At 38.1% G+C, this 18,419-nt stretch overlaps 1 protein-coding gene across 3 annotated transcripts in view; it reads right to left on the reverse strand.

The window, feature by feature from the left end:
* Positions 1-9,329: 9,329 nt before the first annotated feature.
* YLPM1 (YLP motif containing 1) overlaps positions 9,330-18,419 on the reverse strand; it is a 66,014-nt gene continuing 56,924 nt past the window's right edge. For 2 of the 3 annotated variants that reach the window (XM_008138831.3, XM_054715913.1), the window contains 3 exons: positions 14,136-14,266; positions 9,979-10,160; positions 9,330-9,738 (listed from right to left, as the gene is read on the reverse strand). In XM_008138831.3, the coding sequence (XP_008137053.2) occupies positions 10,014-10,160; positions 14,136-14,266 (278 nt within the window). In that variant the 3' untranslated portion in view covers positions 9,330-9,738; positions 9,979-10,013. Of the gene's footprint in view, positions 9,739-9,978; positions 10,161-14,135; positions 14,267-18,419 lie in introns of those variants that run through there. The other variant, XM_054715912.1, reaches the window with a different exon arrangement.

An 18,419-nucleotide genomic window follows, 5' to 3' on the forward strand; every position in this document is an offset into this window, starting at 1 on the left:
CTGCCTGCACCCTCCCCCCTTCACTTTCCCCTTTCCTAAGTAGGTGACTGTGGGTAGGTGCATGAGCCCTGGCGAACATGTTTTCATCCTGGTTCTGTGACAGGATGCCAGGGCACAGGAATAGGGAAACTGAGACAGGAAAGTTAAAACAAAGCCAAACAGTTTGGGCAATGTGCAGCCAGCTTGTAACTAACAAGCCATTATCCCCCAGCCAAGGACACAGAGCAAATGGTTTTTTTTTTTAAATCTCCCTAATGAGAGAATGCAGAAAGGGGAAAGGAAAAAAGGGCAGTTTTACTCCCTAAGCAGAGAAGCCAGCAGTCTCAAGGCTTGGCAAGATAAAGCTGCCAGGTGCTTCTCATGATTTTCTGGAAAGGCCAAACAAAGAAAAAAGGGACCTTGAGAATCAATCTGTACCAAATATTCAGCAGAGGAATTTTGAAAACTATAGACAGGAGGGTATATAACGCCTTGGACCCCCACCCAACCTGCTCTTCAGATTAGCTGAGAGCTTGTCTGTGCTTCATAAGCCAGATGTATAGGTTTGCTTTCTTTCTTTGCTTTTTCAATAAAGGTGCATGCTTTAATAAATTGGCTTTTCACAACGCAGTTAGGTTCTCTCGTATGAATTCATTTATATGAGAAGACAAGGATCGAGGTTGACGACAGCCCGCTCCCACTGACTCTGGGCTGTCTGGTAACACCTCTCTGGTGTCGGTGAGAGGTGCCTATGACAGTTCAATTCAAGCACCTTGGATCTCTGCAAGTTGCTTACTCTCTTGGCCTCAAGCTTTCCCATCTATAAAATAGGGATGACAAAATAACACCTATCTCATAGTACTGTTCTAAGGTTTAGATAAAATATAGGTGACATTCTCAGCATATTCCTAATGCACAGCATGTGCTCAGTAAATATTAGCCATATTATTACTCAGCAGTCATAAACAGTTAGCAAAGCCACGAATTTGTACTGTTTACAGTGAAAGTGAGTTATTAAGAATGGCACTGATGTGTGACATTACTGATATAAAACTTATTCTGGCCCTGGCTGGTATCGCTCAGTGGGTTGGAGTGTCATCCCATATACCAAAAGGGGGCAGGTTCAATTCCCAGTCAGGACACATACCCAGGTTGTGGGTTCAATCCCCCATCCTAGCACGTGTGGGAGGCAACCAATTGATGTCTCTCTCCCTTCCTCTCTCTCTAAAATCAATTAAAAATAAAACATTCTGAATTTCGTTTTCACTATACTACATGAAGTAGCATGCACTAATAGCTATGACATGACAGCATAAAACCTAGCTTTAAGTTGATGTGTTTTTCTGAGAGGTAACACCCAACTTAAAAAAATGCCTTGTGCTATAAACTCTGTATGCATTCCTTCATTTACTCTATCATAGTCCTATGTTGATGTGTTTACTTAACACAACTAATATTGCTATTTGTTAGTTGCTTGCTAAAATATTAACCTGCTTTTGTCAAAACATCTTTGTAGTCGTTCCACTTGTTTCAAGAAGCTGGTTGTTCTTTTCAATGGGGTGGATGTGGACGGAAGCATGCTGATACAAGCCTGGTTTTGTTCCAACATCTAAAAATTACGTTCAAGATTCCATTTCCATAAAGACAAAGCTTATTTTTTAATTAAAAATAATCTGGCCTATTTTCTGGTTCTTTTCATTTTATGATCATTAGTGCTGATTATCTTCCTCCTCTGTTCTTTCATGAATGTGGGTTGGTGATTACCTCCTCCAGAGTACTTAAGGCTTTTTCTTCTTTAGCCTGATGTGGTAGATTACATTAACTGGTTTTTTTAAAACACACATTTGTATTGAAAGTATTACATATGTCCTCTTTTTCCCCCATTGACCTCTCCCAGCCCCCCACCCAGGCCTTCACCACCCTATTGTCTTTGTTCTTGGGTTATGCATATATGCATACAAGTTCATTGGTTGATCTCTTCCCACCGGCTCACCCTCCTCTGCTTTCCCTCTGAGGTTTGAAAGTCTGTTCGGTACTTCTATGTTTTTGGATCTATTTTTGTTCATCAGTTTATGTTGTTCATTGGATTCCACATGAGTGAGATCATGTGATACTTTTCTTTCTCTGACTGGCTTATTTCGCTTAGCATAATACTCTACAGGTCCATCCATGCAATAACTGATTTTTGAATGTTGAATCAGCCTTGCATACCTGGGATAAATACCACTTGGTTATGGTGTATAATTCTTTTTATACATTGTTGGATTCCATTTGCTAATACTTTGTTGAGAATTTTTGCGTTTGGTTCATGAGAGATCTGTTGTCTGTAGTTTTCTTTTCTTGTAATGTCTTTGGTTTTGATATTAGGATAATGCTGGCTTCATAGTTGAGTTAGAATTCCCTCTGCTTCTATCTTCTGAAACAGACCACAGATAACTGGTATAATTTCTTTCTTACATGCTTGGTAGAACCCATTTGGGCCTGATGCTCTCTCTTTTGGAAGGTTAATAATTAATTCAATTTCTTCAAGTTGTCTATTTTTTCTTGTGTTTGGCAGACATGTCTTTCAAGAAATTGATCCATTTCAACTAGGTTATCAACTTTGTGGACAAAGAATTGTTCCTTTGTTAGCCTTTTAATATCCGTGGGATCTGTAGTGATGGCCCATCTTTCACTTCTGATATTAGTAATCTCTGTAAAGAATATTCTTTAAAAGGTTTAATAATTAAATGAACTAGATCCTCTCAAGAAAAGTGGGTATTCCAGACTTCACTAAACTAACTTTTTCTCAACAAACAAGGGTCCAGTATCCAAACCTATATTTTCACAATTACTCAAACTAGTATTAAAGATGTGTGATGTGAAAACATATATTCATAGCACCTGTGTATCCAGCTGTCATAATTCCAAAGGGATCAGAGAAAAACTTGAGAAAAAGAACTTCATGATTAAGGAAGATTATCTCAATTGGCAATTTACTTTCCCTATCATTGAAACACAGCACCTATTCCCATAAGCTTATTAGGTTTGAACTATGGCTACTATTTATAACCTAGTTTGCTTATCCATGTCAATTCCAAGTTGATTTAAAGAGCACAATTCAAATGAAAGCAGCATACAAAACTGGAATTTTAAAATATAAGAATTCTTCATACTGTGGACATTAGGACTCTCTCTAAAACACACATGTGGATAATTATTAAGACATAAAAGGAGTTGCTTCCCTTATAGCCCAGTAATTCAATTTTTTCTGTATATTCCCCAGAAAACTTGAGAACATGCCTAAAAGGGACATTTACAAGGGTGTTCAATGGAACATTATAACACTGGAAAACTGTCACAAATAAGGAAAAATAACTGAGGTTAGGTACATATCATGGAATATATACACATGTATGAGTGAGTGCATATATATATACACATATATATTTATGCACCCAACAAAGATGGTGGGTTAATTTGCTTACACAGGCACCGTGGGAAGGCAGAAAGGCGGTTCAGGCCAGAGCGAAGGTGGTGCAGGCAGCCAGGGGAACGAAGGCCCATTCTTGCACGAATCTTCATTTGTGCATCAGGCCACTAGTGTGTATACACACACACACACACACACACACACACAGACAGTGGATTTGCAGAACATGTAAAGACTATCACTTGTGATAAACAATAAAACTATATCCTCATAGGTATATATGTCTTATAAATGCACAAAAAAGGTTTGCAAAGCCACATTCCAAAATGGTAATAGCAATTATCTCTAAGATTTTAAGATGTCTGTTGCTCAATGGAGGGCTGTGTGTTAATATTATTTGTAGTATTTATATTTCTTAAATAATAAGAATGAATTCATATTTTATGGCTGAAATGAATTTGGAAAAGGTAATGCCCAAAAAGTACTTTAAGAAACCAAACAGAGCAAAGGTACACCCACCTTGACACAGGAACCAACAGAAAAACGACACACATCCTCTTTCCCCAGTGGAAATTAGTAGAAAGCAATGGTGAGTCAAGAGCAGAATATTCTGGTCAAATTCACATCCAGGTGTGGCTGTTCAGCTGCTCTACTTTCCCGGAGGGAATTCTTGCTGTCTTCTTTCTCTGGGATGGGTGTGTGACCACTATTTACTTGAGCACACACAAGGTGCTTACCTGCATCTTGATAAATGGAGACACTGGAAGGATGTCACCCAAAGAGGGAGTAATGTATATGCTTCCATGTAAAAGCAAGCAATGGACAAAAATAAGCCCACTGCAGCTCTAGCCAGTTTTGCTCAGTGGACAGAGAATTGGCCACAGCACTGAAGGGTCCCAGGATCAATTCCAGTCAAGGGCACATACCTTGTGGCAGACCAGGGGTATGTGCAGGAGGCAACCAATCTATGTGAGAGAGTCACATTGATGTTTCTGTCTTTCCCTCTCCCTTCCACTCTCTCTAAAAATCAATGGAAAAATATCCTTGGGTGAGGATTAACAAAATAATCAAACCAACCCACTGCAAATTCAACATCTGTATATTACATATGTTTTGCCATCTCATGCAATGAAAGCAGAACTGCTCATTCCAAAATATCAATTAAAAGGTGCTAGTCAAAATATTTACATACAATCTATATAACTGGGTGTTTCCTCTCCTATAGATATCTTTGCAACAATTGTCTTTCAGAATTGTTATGGTATATCCTTTATGGTATATGCCAGAGTCCCAAAATGATGGCCTGTAGGTACTATGTGGCCTCCAGATGTGATTTGTTTTGCCTTTACTATATTGTCCCCATAGTATTTTGAAAAGACCATTTCACATAAAAATCCAGATTTCCACTTTATCCTCATCTGGTAACACTGGGTCTACCTTGCTTATGGCAACCACTGGCTGGAGAAGAATTGTCTCATTGAGACAGGGCAAGCACTCTGCATCACCTCAAACCCTACCATGCCCCATTGTTTCCCAACACTGAGCTTGAGAGTCAGTTGACATTATCATCTGCTTCTGCTGTTGTTTTGCTTATACTAGTAGTAACGTCAATTAGAAAATTGATACTTGTACTTTAGCTCTACCCAAAGTGGGAAAACTAAAGATATACAGATTGTCAAATGTTTCAAGGAAAATGGTAAAGAGGATGTTTTTCCATAGAATGAAGAATATTTTTACATGTCTAATTTGCAAGCAAAGTATGCTTCTAATGAAGGAATATTACATGCTGTTATGAAACTATTGGCCAGTTCTCTCAATTATATCTTCCTGTCCATAGCAAGCATTTGAATTTGTGATGTTCAGTTTATATAATACTTGTGGATATGCCACCAACTGGAAGATACAAAGGCAGTGAAAAAGCAAACACAAGAGTTAGAGTTTTGTAAATTACATATGTATTAACCTATATTTAAATTTAACACATCATCAATTCTAAATAAGCTTGTTGAGCATCAAATGTACATAACAGGTATCTAGGAGCATGTATTTAAGAGTGGGAAGGCTGGTGAAGATAGACTAGATAGGTATATAAGTTACTCTACTAGAAAGGCAAATTAAGATCAAGGACAAATACAAGCAAAGTTCTGTAAGAAATGGAAAGAGGGAGCAAAAGAGAAAAATTAGAAACAGCTTTTAGGAAGAAGGTATCATGAGAGCTGGGCCTTAATATAGTTGTCATTTCTAAAGGATGAGATAACAGGGAGGCAGTAAAACAGGAAGCTATAGGGAGAGCTGAGGAAACAGTACATCATCATACAGTACATATGCAATATATGTACAGAATGCCATTAGTTGTGTTCCTTCATTGATAGAAATTAGGCAAGTATAGGAGGTTGCAGAGTGATGACAATACATGGAATTCACAATTTATAAGAGCAAAAGAGAACATGAATACCCATCAGTGGAGACCGGGTATATTAAATTATGGTAAGAACATAAAGTAACATATTCTACGGCTATAGTAAAAAAGAATGGGATGGAATGCTACTGAACAACAAAAAGGAACAATTACTACATATAACAACTTGAATGAATGTCAAGAGAATTACGCCAAGTGAATAAAGCCAAAAAGCCAATTCCAAAAGGTTACATACTATATGATTTCATTTATGTTACAATCTTTAAATTATAAAATTACGAGAAATGGAGCATATACTTCTGTAAGTCAGAGATGGGGGTGAAGGGTGGGAGGAAGATGGGGGTGGACACACAAACCTACACGGGTGATGAAACTGTAGTGAAACACACCTACACAATATATATTCCATGCCATAAAAGAATAGAAATACGGATGAAGCAATTGATAACATTTTTCAGTAAAACTCCTTATAATAGGAAGGTACCTTTGGAAAAATTAGAAAGAAGAAAAGTGAAAAGGGGGAGGGGGTGTAGAAAGGAAAAGAGAAGGGGGAGGAAAGAAATGAGAATGGTAATGTTCTATACATTATCTGAATGACCTTGAAGACCAAAAAACAAACAAAAAACTGTGACAACCTGTTGCTTTTTACAGTCCTAGTAGTAAGCCAGGCAGTAGACACCTATTATTACCAAAATACCTGCAAATCTGCATAGTTAGAAAAATACTTAACAAAAAGCTGAGTGGCCTCCAAAGTAAGTTAAGCTAGGTTGAACTTTTTAGTCAATCCAATTCAGAGTTCATGCTTGGTCTCCAGATGAGATGGCACTTACTTTGGTTTGCCCAATCAACACTTAGAATTCTTTCACTAGGGAAATAAATCCATCTAGAAAATTTAAGATTTTATCTTTGTCAATGAACTTCTAACTTAGTTACTGATATCTGAATCAAGTTAAAACTTCTAGAAAATTATGTGAATCAAATAAGCATCAACGGACTACTGTATATTATTGATAGCTTTTGATCTCTGTATTCAGTCACAGCATATTTTGAATATGTCAACTTAACCCTAAGTAAATGATTCCCAAATAGAAAAGTCTCTGCATCTCATCTACCAAAATACTTGCACAGGGAGTTTGAAGTGAGAAGATTTACATTTTGTTTAAAAGATCTGAAACATTAAAGATATCAGGAACTTGCCCCCAAATCAGCCTATTTTGTATTAAGACACAAACTCCATAAAATTTTAAATAAACTTAAAAGGATTAAAATACAAATTTTAAAAACGGTATCAAACAGTTTTCTTAGATGATAAGAAAAACAATGCTAATAAAAATAACGGTAAAATGCTAGCAAACAAATAAATCCCAAGTTTGGTCCTCTATATTCCAAGGACATCTCTTAATAAATTTAAAATACTTGTGCTATCAAGGCATTTTCTACCTACACCAAATTTCTCCAAAATATTCTTGGACTTTTTATTCTATTCTGCTTCTAGTGAATTTCTTAACAGCCTCATATAGTCAAGAATTTCTTAACAGTCTCATATAGGCATAGAAACGTTAAATATTAAATGACAGTCTGTGTTTCATTCCTTTTGGTGCCTAATATTTCTTCATTAATCTCCTTTCAATGAAATTATTTGCTATACCAGTATCTTAAAGTAGGCAACACTCTGTGTTCATTCCCTAAGACCATTTTACTTATTTGTTTGTTTTTTAATATATTTTTATTGCTTTCAGAGAAGAAGTGAGAGGGAGAAACATCAATATTGAGAATCATCGATCTGCTACCTCTTGCATGCCCCACACTGGAGATAGAGCTTGCAACCCAGGCATGTGCCCTGACCAGGAATCAAACTGTGACTCCTGGTTCACAGGCTGACGTTCAACCACCGAAATACAGATGAAGCAATTGATAAAATTTTTGAGCCGCCTGCTGGGCCCTAAGGCCATTTTAACCCATATCTTCCAAAAATTGGTAGAGACTATTTCTGATTCTGTTCACTCTTCCCCAGCCCCTCTTGACATAAGATCACAGACAGGAAGCCATTGCTGCAAAGCAAAAACATGTTGAATTTAAAGTGCTTCATGGGTGAGTACCACTTCTTATTTCATTGGCATTCTGAACACTGAATATTAAAAGGTTCCGACGACTGAAAGTAAAACATTCTCTGTAAGAACATATATGCCTCTCTTTTCTTCTGAAACAGAGAACACATTTTGTGGTCTTTTTACAAACAATTCTACTGGTTACTTTGTGATGTACCTTCACGCAACACAATAAAGGCGGCTGAGAAAGATCAGTACATACAAATATATTGTTGGCCAAAAGCAACCTAAGTAGCTTGTTAAACATTACCAACAGTGGGAGGGTTTTTTGTTTTTGTTATTTCTTTTTTTTTTTTGGGGGGGGCTATTTAATGTAGCAAATTGTACATTCAATATTGACTTGTTAATGAACTTAATGCCTCTTACATGTAAACATTCAGAATTTCAGGGAGGATAAAAGTACAGAAAGTTGTCAGGGAGTTCCCACTGAATTAACCTCCAGTACTTTAATTTCAAGTTCTTGAACCCAAAGTGATACTATTCAAATACTAAGAAATATTATCTCTATATACACAGTATTTAATGTAGGTCATAAAACTAAGAGGTTTTTGTCTGTAGTCCGAAAGTGAACATTTAAAAATATTCAAGCCCTTTTGTGGACCGATTTATGACTTGTTGAGTTGGATTACAAAGCAGAAATGGTGTTTGAGGAAGAGGCTCTTCTGTGCCACCTCTCATCTAGAAAATGACATCTTTTTCTTTGCAGAATGAAAAAGGAAAAAGATCTTCTTCCTATTTTTATATAGGAATGACATTTGGTTGTTAGGTCTGCGTGTTCTAGGTTCCTCCTGGTACTATCCACAAGAGAGGAATCTTTGCCGAAGGCCCCGCTTCCCAATCACGAGCAATCTGGCAGGAACCTGAAAACCTGATAGGCTTAAAGGCTGCCTGCCAGAGGGTTCTGCATCTCTATACTCCTTCCCTGGAACTTGGATTAAAAAATCAATAATTCAAGTTCAGCAGTAAGGCAACAGGCTCCCGAGTTCCATGGAGTACATCAGTGCTGGCCACCAGGTGCCAAAGTCAGAGCAAGGAAAATAAAAACATAACAACATCAAGGGAGAAAGTAAAAGGAGGGAGGGCAGGAAAGAGGGAGGGACAAAGAGAGGATCAGAAACTAAAATAATAAAACATCGTGTGACAGAACAGATGTACTCCAGGGAACAGGTGAATATTTGAAATTGTCTGTACTAGTCTTTGAGATACTCAGATAAAGAAACCAGCAATAAAACAAAGGTGAGTGTTTTGAACATCACTGAGCCTTGTGTTACAGCATGCACCATGGAATCATTGAGCTATTTAATATTCAATGGGGATGAGGTTTGGGGATGTTTGGCTAGCATGTAATTGGAACACACCATATTAAAAAAGCAATAAACATAAAATTAAGAAAACAAGAGAAAGGGGCCCATGCTGTACAGCCCATGAATCTCATTGGCTTTATCATGAAAGTTTATTGTTTTTAATCCTAGTACAATCAGCTACCAGTTACATACAGTAAAAAACAAAAACAGCCACAAAGCAACGATGATAGATAGTCCGTGACATTGTACAGTGGAGAAAATATTTTCTGTCAGAATCCTCCAGCAGATCCCCACCTGCTTCCAGCAGTTAAGCTATCACTCCCACCCTCCCCAATAGTTTTTAAAAAATTAACATCTTGCTTAGGTACAGCAAGATCCTAATACCTCTTGGGGACACTGAAGAACTTTAAAAAACTAAAGCAGTAGAAACAAAACAAAAACTGAACCGTGGAAGCAAGGTGACACACAACGAAGCTCCAGGAAGCCTTGGCTTCAGATCACCTCAAAGCGAACCATCTGGAAGGAAAAGAAAAGGCTGTCACGCCAGGGAAATTCAGTAGACCTTAGCATTTCAGTGCTCCACTCCTTCACAAATCTACAGAATGCATACTTCCTTTTAGAATAATGTTTTATAAATGTTGGTAGCTGGGATATACTTACTCAATACAGAAGCATTTTTAACAAAGCATGCTGTCTACTTTATCTCAAACCCTTCATCAACCACACAGCAGGACTTGTATGACTATGTATCCTTACCTTAAGAAACAATGACTTCGTTTGAAAACGAAGTCTCATATATATTTGGTTCGATTGAGGGCTTTTTCAGCCAGGTGACCACTTTCATCTGTGATCTTCTCCCAATCAGTCTGTCCGACCACAAAACCTATGGCCCTTTTCCTATCTGCGTCCTTCTTTTCCTCCAGGTCTGCCCATCTCACCTGGAAAGAACATATCATTAGGCTGGGCTTTAGGAAAAATAAATATGCAAAAGGTCTTTCCCCTCTCTGAATATTTCAAGAGAGAGGATAACTAACATGAAGCCAGTTTAAAAAATTAGAAATTAACTGGAAGAATTGGAGAAAGGCAAATTCTTAAGTTACAGAAAGAACTCTCTAGTTAATCACCAAGTCCTAACCATTGCAGCTCCCAAACAGTTCAGCTTTCAGCTCAGTCCTGCTCCTTCCAACTCCTATAACTCATTTACTGACCTGTTTTTGTTTTTTTTTGTTTAACCTAAAGTAAGCACTAACCTGCATTCTCACTCCCTCAATCCATTCTGCTAGAGTGCTCTCCTTAAAAGACACAGTTGTGACTCTCATCTGTTTTGAATCCTTCCCCAACAGAATAAAATCCAAGCACACAGGTTCCCCTGTCTACTCTTCTGCGGCATCTCTGGGCAGTGCCTACAGAATAATGACTTTCAACTAGAAATGGCTTCTTAAATGTCACTGTCCCTCCTCGTTTTCCTAGAGGTACTGTTATTGAGATTTACAGTCTCAATTTTTTGGCCATTTATCTTAACTATTAGCAGAAAAATGTTAACACTGAAAATTTGGAGGTACGTATATTTCATCCACTGTCACTAAAATATTTCTAAAACAAGTGAGTTCAGCAAATAAAACAAGGGATATGTTCACCTTCCACAGTCATCAAAGAAACAAACTGAAAGTCCACTTGAGCTACCATTTTATACCCAATTAAGCAAGAGAAACTTCTAAAAAATAAATTACATTTTAAAACCTTACCATTTTGATAAAATTTGAATGTGATCAACTCTACTAAATGATCTTTTCTTATAGTGGAAGTTAATCCCAGGAACCTGCCTAGTATTTGTAAAAAGCTGAGTTATAGAAATCAAGAGAGCCCAGGAAAGGAATGAACAATGAATTCTGTATTCCTTGCTTCCTATTAGATCTCCTGGTGCTCTGATGTTGATTGTGATGAGTGGTTTGAGAGTTAAAACTATTTGAAATGAGGGTGTGAGGCAGGGGTGGAGTTCAAGTGGAGCCACTTTAAAAAAAAATAGAATAAAAATTTCTCATTTGAGATTATTTGTTACCAGAACTACACCAAATTATCATTCCCAAGAAGAGTTATTTTTATTCTGTTGCTCCAACCTTAAAAGTGGAATAAGAGGTGTCAATACAAGTAGTTCCCGGGTGGAGCTGAGCACATAAAGAAGGCCACTAATCAGATCTCCCTTCCCCAACTCCTCAAGCTACATAGACAACGGGGGAGGGGGGCCAGGGGTTAGGGACTGTAAAGTATGTGTAAGAGCTTTGAAACCTGGAGTTCTCTGTAATGGCGTCTACCATAATGAAGTTTTATTTTCTTACAATAAGTGTTCTTTCACTAGTAGTGTACTGAGGAAATTCATAAAAAAGCAATGATGTATTAAGAAATGATACACAACCTCATTCTTAAGTAACGAAATGTAAAATGAGATACCTTTATTTCACTTATTAGATTGTGAAACGTTTGATCACAGCACTGTGGGGGCAAGTATGGAAAAATAGGCATTTACTGACAAGAGGGTGTATAAATAGATGCAACCTTTCTGGAAAACAATCTCACAATATCTGTCAGAAATGATAAATCATATTCTATGAGCTTGCAACTTTAGTGCTAAAAATCTAGGGAAATACTATCAAAGACATGCCAATACATATATTCCACGACTTTCACCATAGTATTTATATTAGCAATAAAATGAAAACAGCGTAAGTATCTACCAACAAGGTACTGGAAAAATGACTGACTGTACAACCAAATATGGCATGCAAGGAAGCCATTTAAGTAGGTACTTATATAGAAAGATGGACAGATTCGCTGGAAAAGGCTTATGCAGATCATATATATATATATATACTAGAGGCCCAGTACATGATTAAATCATGCACGTGTAGGGTCCCCTAGGCCTAACCTGCCATCAGGCCATATCCACTGCCCCGCAAAGCCTAGCACGCTCCGCGGACACTGCTAGCAGTCTGCTCCCTGCTTTTGATGGCAGGGGGTCCGCTGGTGCTGGAGCGGACACACAGCTCCCCGCTTTCGATCGCAGGGGAGCTGGCTGTCTGTCCGCTGGTGCACCAGGCCTTTTGAAAGCCTCCGGCGCGGCAGAGGCTTTCGAAAGGCCTGGTGCCGGAGCGGACAGACAGCCAGCTCCCCCACTTTCGCTCCCCGCTTTTGATGGTCCGCAGCAGGACGTGGGCTCGCTGCCCCAGAGGCCCCTTCTGTGCTGCAGCATAGCCATGGCGCAGACGCTGAGCTTGCACCGCCCCAATCAGCTACCCAGGCCACGCCGAGTCCCACCCCCTGCGCCTCCCGCTGGCCCAATCGTGGGCGTAGCGGAGTGATAGTAATTTACATATTACCTTTTATTATGTAGGATATAAAAGCCGAACAACAAACCGACCAGAACTGGTCGCTATGACACGCACTGTGGCGGCCAACCAGCCCAATCAGGGCCCCAACCAAGCACCCCCACCAACCACTTGTGGCCCCTCCCCCCAGCTGGCCAACCTCCCATGTCTCCACCCCAGCCGGTCTGGCCCCCACCCATGCACAAATTTGTGCACCGGGCCGCTAGTATATAATATGATCCCTTTTGCTTTGTTACTTTGTTTTGAAGGATATACACAAATTTTGTCACTTTTACTGAATTTGGTATCTATGTGGAAGACCTATCCAACTTAATTTCTCTGCTCCCTTTTATAACAAATCTTCTTCAAAAAAGTTGTCTAGCCTGGCCGGGTCACGGTTCCATTCCCATTCAGGGCACCTGCCTGGGGTTGTGGGCTCCATCCCCAATGGGGACATGCAGGAGGCAGCTGAGCAATGATTCTCTCTCATCATTGATGTTCTCTCTCTCTCTCTCTCCCTCTTCCTCCCTGAAATCAATAAAAACATATACATAAAAAAAAGTTGTCTACATTTGCTGTCTGTACTTCTTCATTTCCTATTCCTTCTTCAATCTGCTCCAAACTGGCTTCTGTCCTTCAACTCTCAAAGAAAATTTGACTGATTGTTGATCAATCATCAGTGATCTCCATGTGCCAAATTCAATGGCTATTTCTCTGTTCCCAATGTACCTGTCTTCTTTGTATCATTTAATGATGGACTCTTTACTTCTTGAAACATTTACCTCTACCTGAAACTTCTAAATTTTGGAGTCCTGAGTCCTATTATCATTTCTAACTTAACTGGTCCCTCACTGAACTTACAATTTTTGACTCTCAAACTTATGGCTCTTCCAGTTTTTCTCCAATTTAGTAAATGGCACCACATACATGGAGTACTTATGGCCAGAACCAGAAGGGCCACCCCTGATTCTATCCACTACTGGACTCTCTACAGCTAATCCATTAAGAAGTCCATAAATTCTCTTTAACACCCTTCTCTGCACCTGGCTCTTTTGCCCCGTGACAAAATGGCACAAGGGGCCACGCCAAAGTCCTTTAATGTTGATAACATGCTAGTCACTTCTGTTCTCCATTTTTAAGTTACTTGTACATTTTGAGCCGATAATTTGTAAAATCTGACTCATTTTTCTGACGTGTAATATGATATAGTATAAACTACATTGCTATAAAAAAAAAATAGCATTCAGCCCTGGCCGGTTTGGCTCAGTGGGCAGAGCATCGGCCTGCGGACCCAAGGGTCCCAGGTTCGATTCCAGTCAAGGGCACATGCCTGGGTTGCGGACTTGGTCCAATGTGCAAGAGGCAGCCAATCAATGGTTCCCTCTCATCATTGATGTTTCTATCTCTCTCTTCCTCTCCCTTCCTCTCTGAAATCAATAAAAATATATTAAAACAAAAATATCATTCATATGGTTACCTGTTTATAACTTTCAAAAACCAGATGCCCAAAGGACCCTTCATCCGCTGGCAGTTAGTGACAAAGTCTCTTACCCTCTTCTTCCCAGGCTCAGAAGCACGAGTATCATAATCATCAGGGAGCTGAAGATAATCTTCCATTCTGCTGGCAATTGCCTCCCAGTCACGTTTCCTTTTAGTGCCAGTTCTCAAGCCATCCAACTTGTCTGAGGGACAAACACAGAGCCGCAGCATTAAGGAAGAGTGTGAGTTTGCGCATGACACACACACAAGGGAAAAGAAGGCTGGAATGCGGTCAGAGGGCACAGCCACATTTCTGAGAGCAGCATTACTTGAAGATCCAAACTATCTTCTCAGCTGAGATAATATCAAGTTCTGTGCAATTTCATTATTTATTTGATGTTCATACTGGCAGCCATTACATGATGTTAGTTTAAGTAACAAATATGGGCAGAGCAAGAAAGGCACTTGTCTCATGGCCTCCTTGTCCTCCACGCCACCCTCCACCCCAACACAACACTTCAGCTCTAATGTTCTCAAGGAAAACGCAAAAAACGCAAAGTTGGATTTAAAAAAAAATAATTTCTTCCACTTTTTTTCTTTAACACAATGTTAATACCACCCATTTGATCTGCAATCATGTGTGATACTGTGTCATATGAAAAGTAGTACCAAAAACTTAATGAGCCAAGCTAATGTTTTAAAAAGTTTTAGATGAATAGTTTCTTGGGATTTTGACCTCTGTGAGAAGATGCACTATGAGTTATTGTTTCTGAGTAAGTTGACTGCACAAATCACCACTTTCTTTGGTTATACCATGTAGTACTGTTGACCATTTTGAGGCTAAGAGCTAGTCAGCCAAAGTGACCAGAGCTGAATTTTCTTTCTGAATCCTCAATTTTTTTCAAGGCCCCCAAAGTGTAATGAATTAAATGATAGGGATTGCTGATTCAGAAATTATGAGATACAAATTTAGGGGTCTTCAAGAAGAACACACGATCAAAATGTGTGGTCTTTTGTTTGTGTGTTTGATCTTTTTTATTGGTTAATACTAATTTTGATTTCTACATGTGAAATATTATGAGTTATATATTTTAGTTACGTTGAAGCACTAAACTTTTGAATCATTTGTAGTTATATAAACACACTATTATTAAGCAGGTCAATAAAGGAAAACCTAAATACTTCAGGACACTCAATATTTACACTTCATTAGACTCCATAAAGGGTGCAGAGTGTATATAATAGAAAGCTGTTAGGCGCCAAGTTGGAGAGAACTTGATATGAAAAGTACAATGGAAGCAGTGGCAGAAGAGAGGGTAAGTTTATGCGTCAAATGTAAAAATTTCACACACAACTAACTGAACCATACCATACAGGCTACAAAAACCAGTAAGATTTTGCATACTTGGCAAAGCTTTATTTCCTAACGTCTCCCCCATAAAAGTAATAGTATTTAAAAAACCAGCAAGGCAAACTACAACACTTTACAAAACTCAGGAAATTTTATCATATCACTTTGGAAATTTTTTTACATGGATGAGTTAAACAGAAAGTCTCTTAACCTCTGTAAATCACATGCTGTACCAAATGGCTCTATCTACATGTATATGACAGGCCATATTATACAGGATCTTAAAGAAGTGACCCTTTGATTGTACAGGGACATAGTATTAGAAAACCAATGAAGTCCCACAAACCATAAAACTCTTCTCAGTTCAACAGTGTAGAGTATAACCAGAAGAGTAGGAAGCTCTCATACACTTTTTATTAAACAAACTTCAAAGGATTTCCAAACTTAATAAGATCACCTGTGACATTAACGTACTTCAAAGGAAAGTTTCACATATCAATACCAAGAATAAGTATGGCCAAGCAGCAATGCAGAAGGACAGTGTGAAAACTGCAAGAACGTTTTCTCTTACGCTGTGTACACGACAGGCGTTACAGACCAGGCCTTCTCCATTTGCAACATGGAAGTTCAGAATATGTAATCTAGTCTGAACACCCTTGTTTGTCATGTTTAATTTGAAATCTGATAGTGCACATGTTTAAAGTTTCTTTCTTGGGCTGAAGAAAAGTTCCTATCTCTTCCATATGGCTTCCTGGAAACCCAAACACACATGTATGGCATAAGGTGAGGGGAGAGGAATCTGGGGTATTAGTTACAGAAGACAACTGGTGTCCAATACACTCATACTTATGATTTTCAGAGGTTTGAGTTTCAAAAGATGAAGTTTAATATGAAGATGAAGGTTTAAATATCCAACCTGACTGGTCACAGAATTTTACCACATCTCCAAGACAGTATATATTATTATAGAGCAACAAAAAAATTTAGAAACACCTATGTATTTCCCAAATAAATGATGCTTCTGAACATTTGTTTATAGTGAACAATACAAGGGTTATGTGCTTATACAAATCATAACTGCATTCCAATTGTGAAGAGATGAAACTGCCTGACAAATAGAAGGCTAATACACAATAACTCATAAGCAGAGACAAATGACGGAGATGAGAAAAGCAAAAGGACTTGATATGCAGAAACCTAAATCATGTCATTGGAACTTAAGTAGCTTCCAGGCTAAATTCCAGCATCTGATGTGCATTAGGGTGCCTGGGTCTCAGATGCAAAGGCGTCAGATGTGACTGAAGAGGGGACACAGTTTTCAACAACTTTATGATACTCAGGCCAGATGTAATGCAGGCCAGTTCTGAATGTTTCTAAAATTACACCACTTCTAATTTGCAACACTCAAACAGAGGATGAACTGTATATGTACTTAATGAACACAGATCAAGAGTCTGCAATGAGATTTAACACACTCCTTGAAAGATTACAGATGAGTATTTTCTCATTGGCAGACTCATTTGTGAATCAAAATTCCTCACTTACAAATTCAGCTCTTCTGGCTCAATGCGACGCTGCTAAAGCTTACTGTTTCCATCCAGCTTAATCAAGTTACCATGAGTAACATAAGAATGTTGGTAAAGTACTCAAAAGAAAAAAATTGTACCTGGTAATCAAATTTACTGAATTTGTTATGGTAAGGAAGGCAACATAAATAGGCTAATTCTCAAAGATCTTCATATTTTAGAGAAGACTCTTCTTTTCAGTTGGTCCCATGGGCCAATCTCAAAGAAGCAAGCACTCTCAAGAATGCTCACACTCAATTTGTCTTCCTCCACAGGTAGATTATGTCTCAAGATAACAAAGTGGTGCAAGAAGCAAGTCATTACATGAAACATCAATGTCATTTTCATTAAAAATAAATAAAAACCCAACTGCAAACATGTTAGAATTTATTTTCTAGTTCATTACTAGATCTTCAGTGCCTTTAATTGAAATGGTTTATTTAACAAATCCATTTCTGGAATTCACTATGTAGCATTTTGTCTTTAAAATGGACTGAATTTATATAAAATGTATTTTCTGAGAAGCAAATGGTAGACAGGCCAGAATTTTTTCCAGAAATCAATACCAATATTAATAGCTTATTTTCTTTTTTTTAATATATTTTTATTGATTTCAGAGAGGAAGGAAGAGAGAGAATTAGAAACATCAATGATGACAGTGAATAATTGATTGGCTGCCTCCTGCATGCCCCCCACTGGGAACCAAGCCTGCAACCTGGGCATGTGCCCTCACCAGGAAACAAAACGGAATCAAACCATGACCTCCCACTTCATAGGTCGATGCTCAACCACTGAGCCACACGGACTGGGCAACAGCATATTTTCTTGAATCATTACTACTAAATTCCATTTTCCTTTCTCTTTAAAAATTAGGAAGGAAAACAGAAAATAGATGAGCTCAAGTTTAAGGCCTCTGGTTACATGCTTATTTAAATATTTATCACTTTTATAATCCCTTTGTCTCTTTATGACTTCTCTTTGCCCTCAAATATAAACACTATTTAGAGAACCAAAAAAGAGGGACATGATCTTTATGGTCTTACAGGTTATCCTAAAAACACAGAACTTCCAACATTCTTAATCTAATGTCAAAATAAGAAGATCTAAAGCATTATTATTATTATTAAAAGTAAGTTGTGATTATTATTATTTTCCTACATATTTAATTGCATTTAAACACTTATAAATGCTTTAAAAGTTTAGGAAAGAAGATATATGGTTATTGTTAAGATTTCCCACAGAGGGAAGACTAGTGGAAGAATAAGTCAGTAACCACATACAATTTTCACATGACATATATTAGGAAAAATTCTAGACTTTATACAAAGTAACTATCCCAATAATACAGTAATACTACAGTTTATGGAATTATCTTTTGACATAGGATCTGGTCAACATCAATTGCAAATGTCATCAGTTGGGCAAAATAAAAGGCATAGC

This window comes from Eptesicus fuscus, chromosome 5 (assembly GCF_027574615.1).
Source record: "Eptesicus fuscus isolate TK198812 chromosome 5, DD_ASM_mEF_20220401, whole genome shotgun sequence".
NCBI classification, from domain to species: Eukaryota; Metazoa; Chordata; class Mammalia; order Chiroptera; family Vespertilionidae; genus Eptesicus; species Eptesicus fuscus.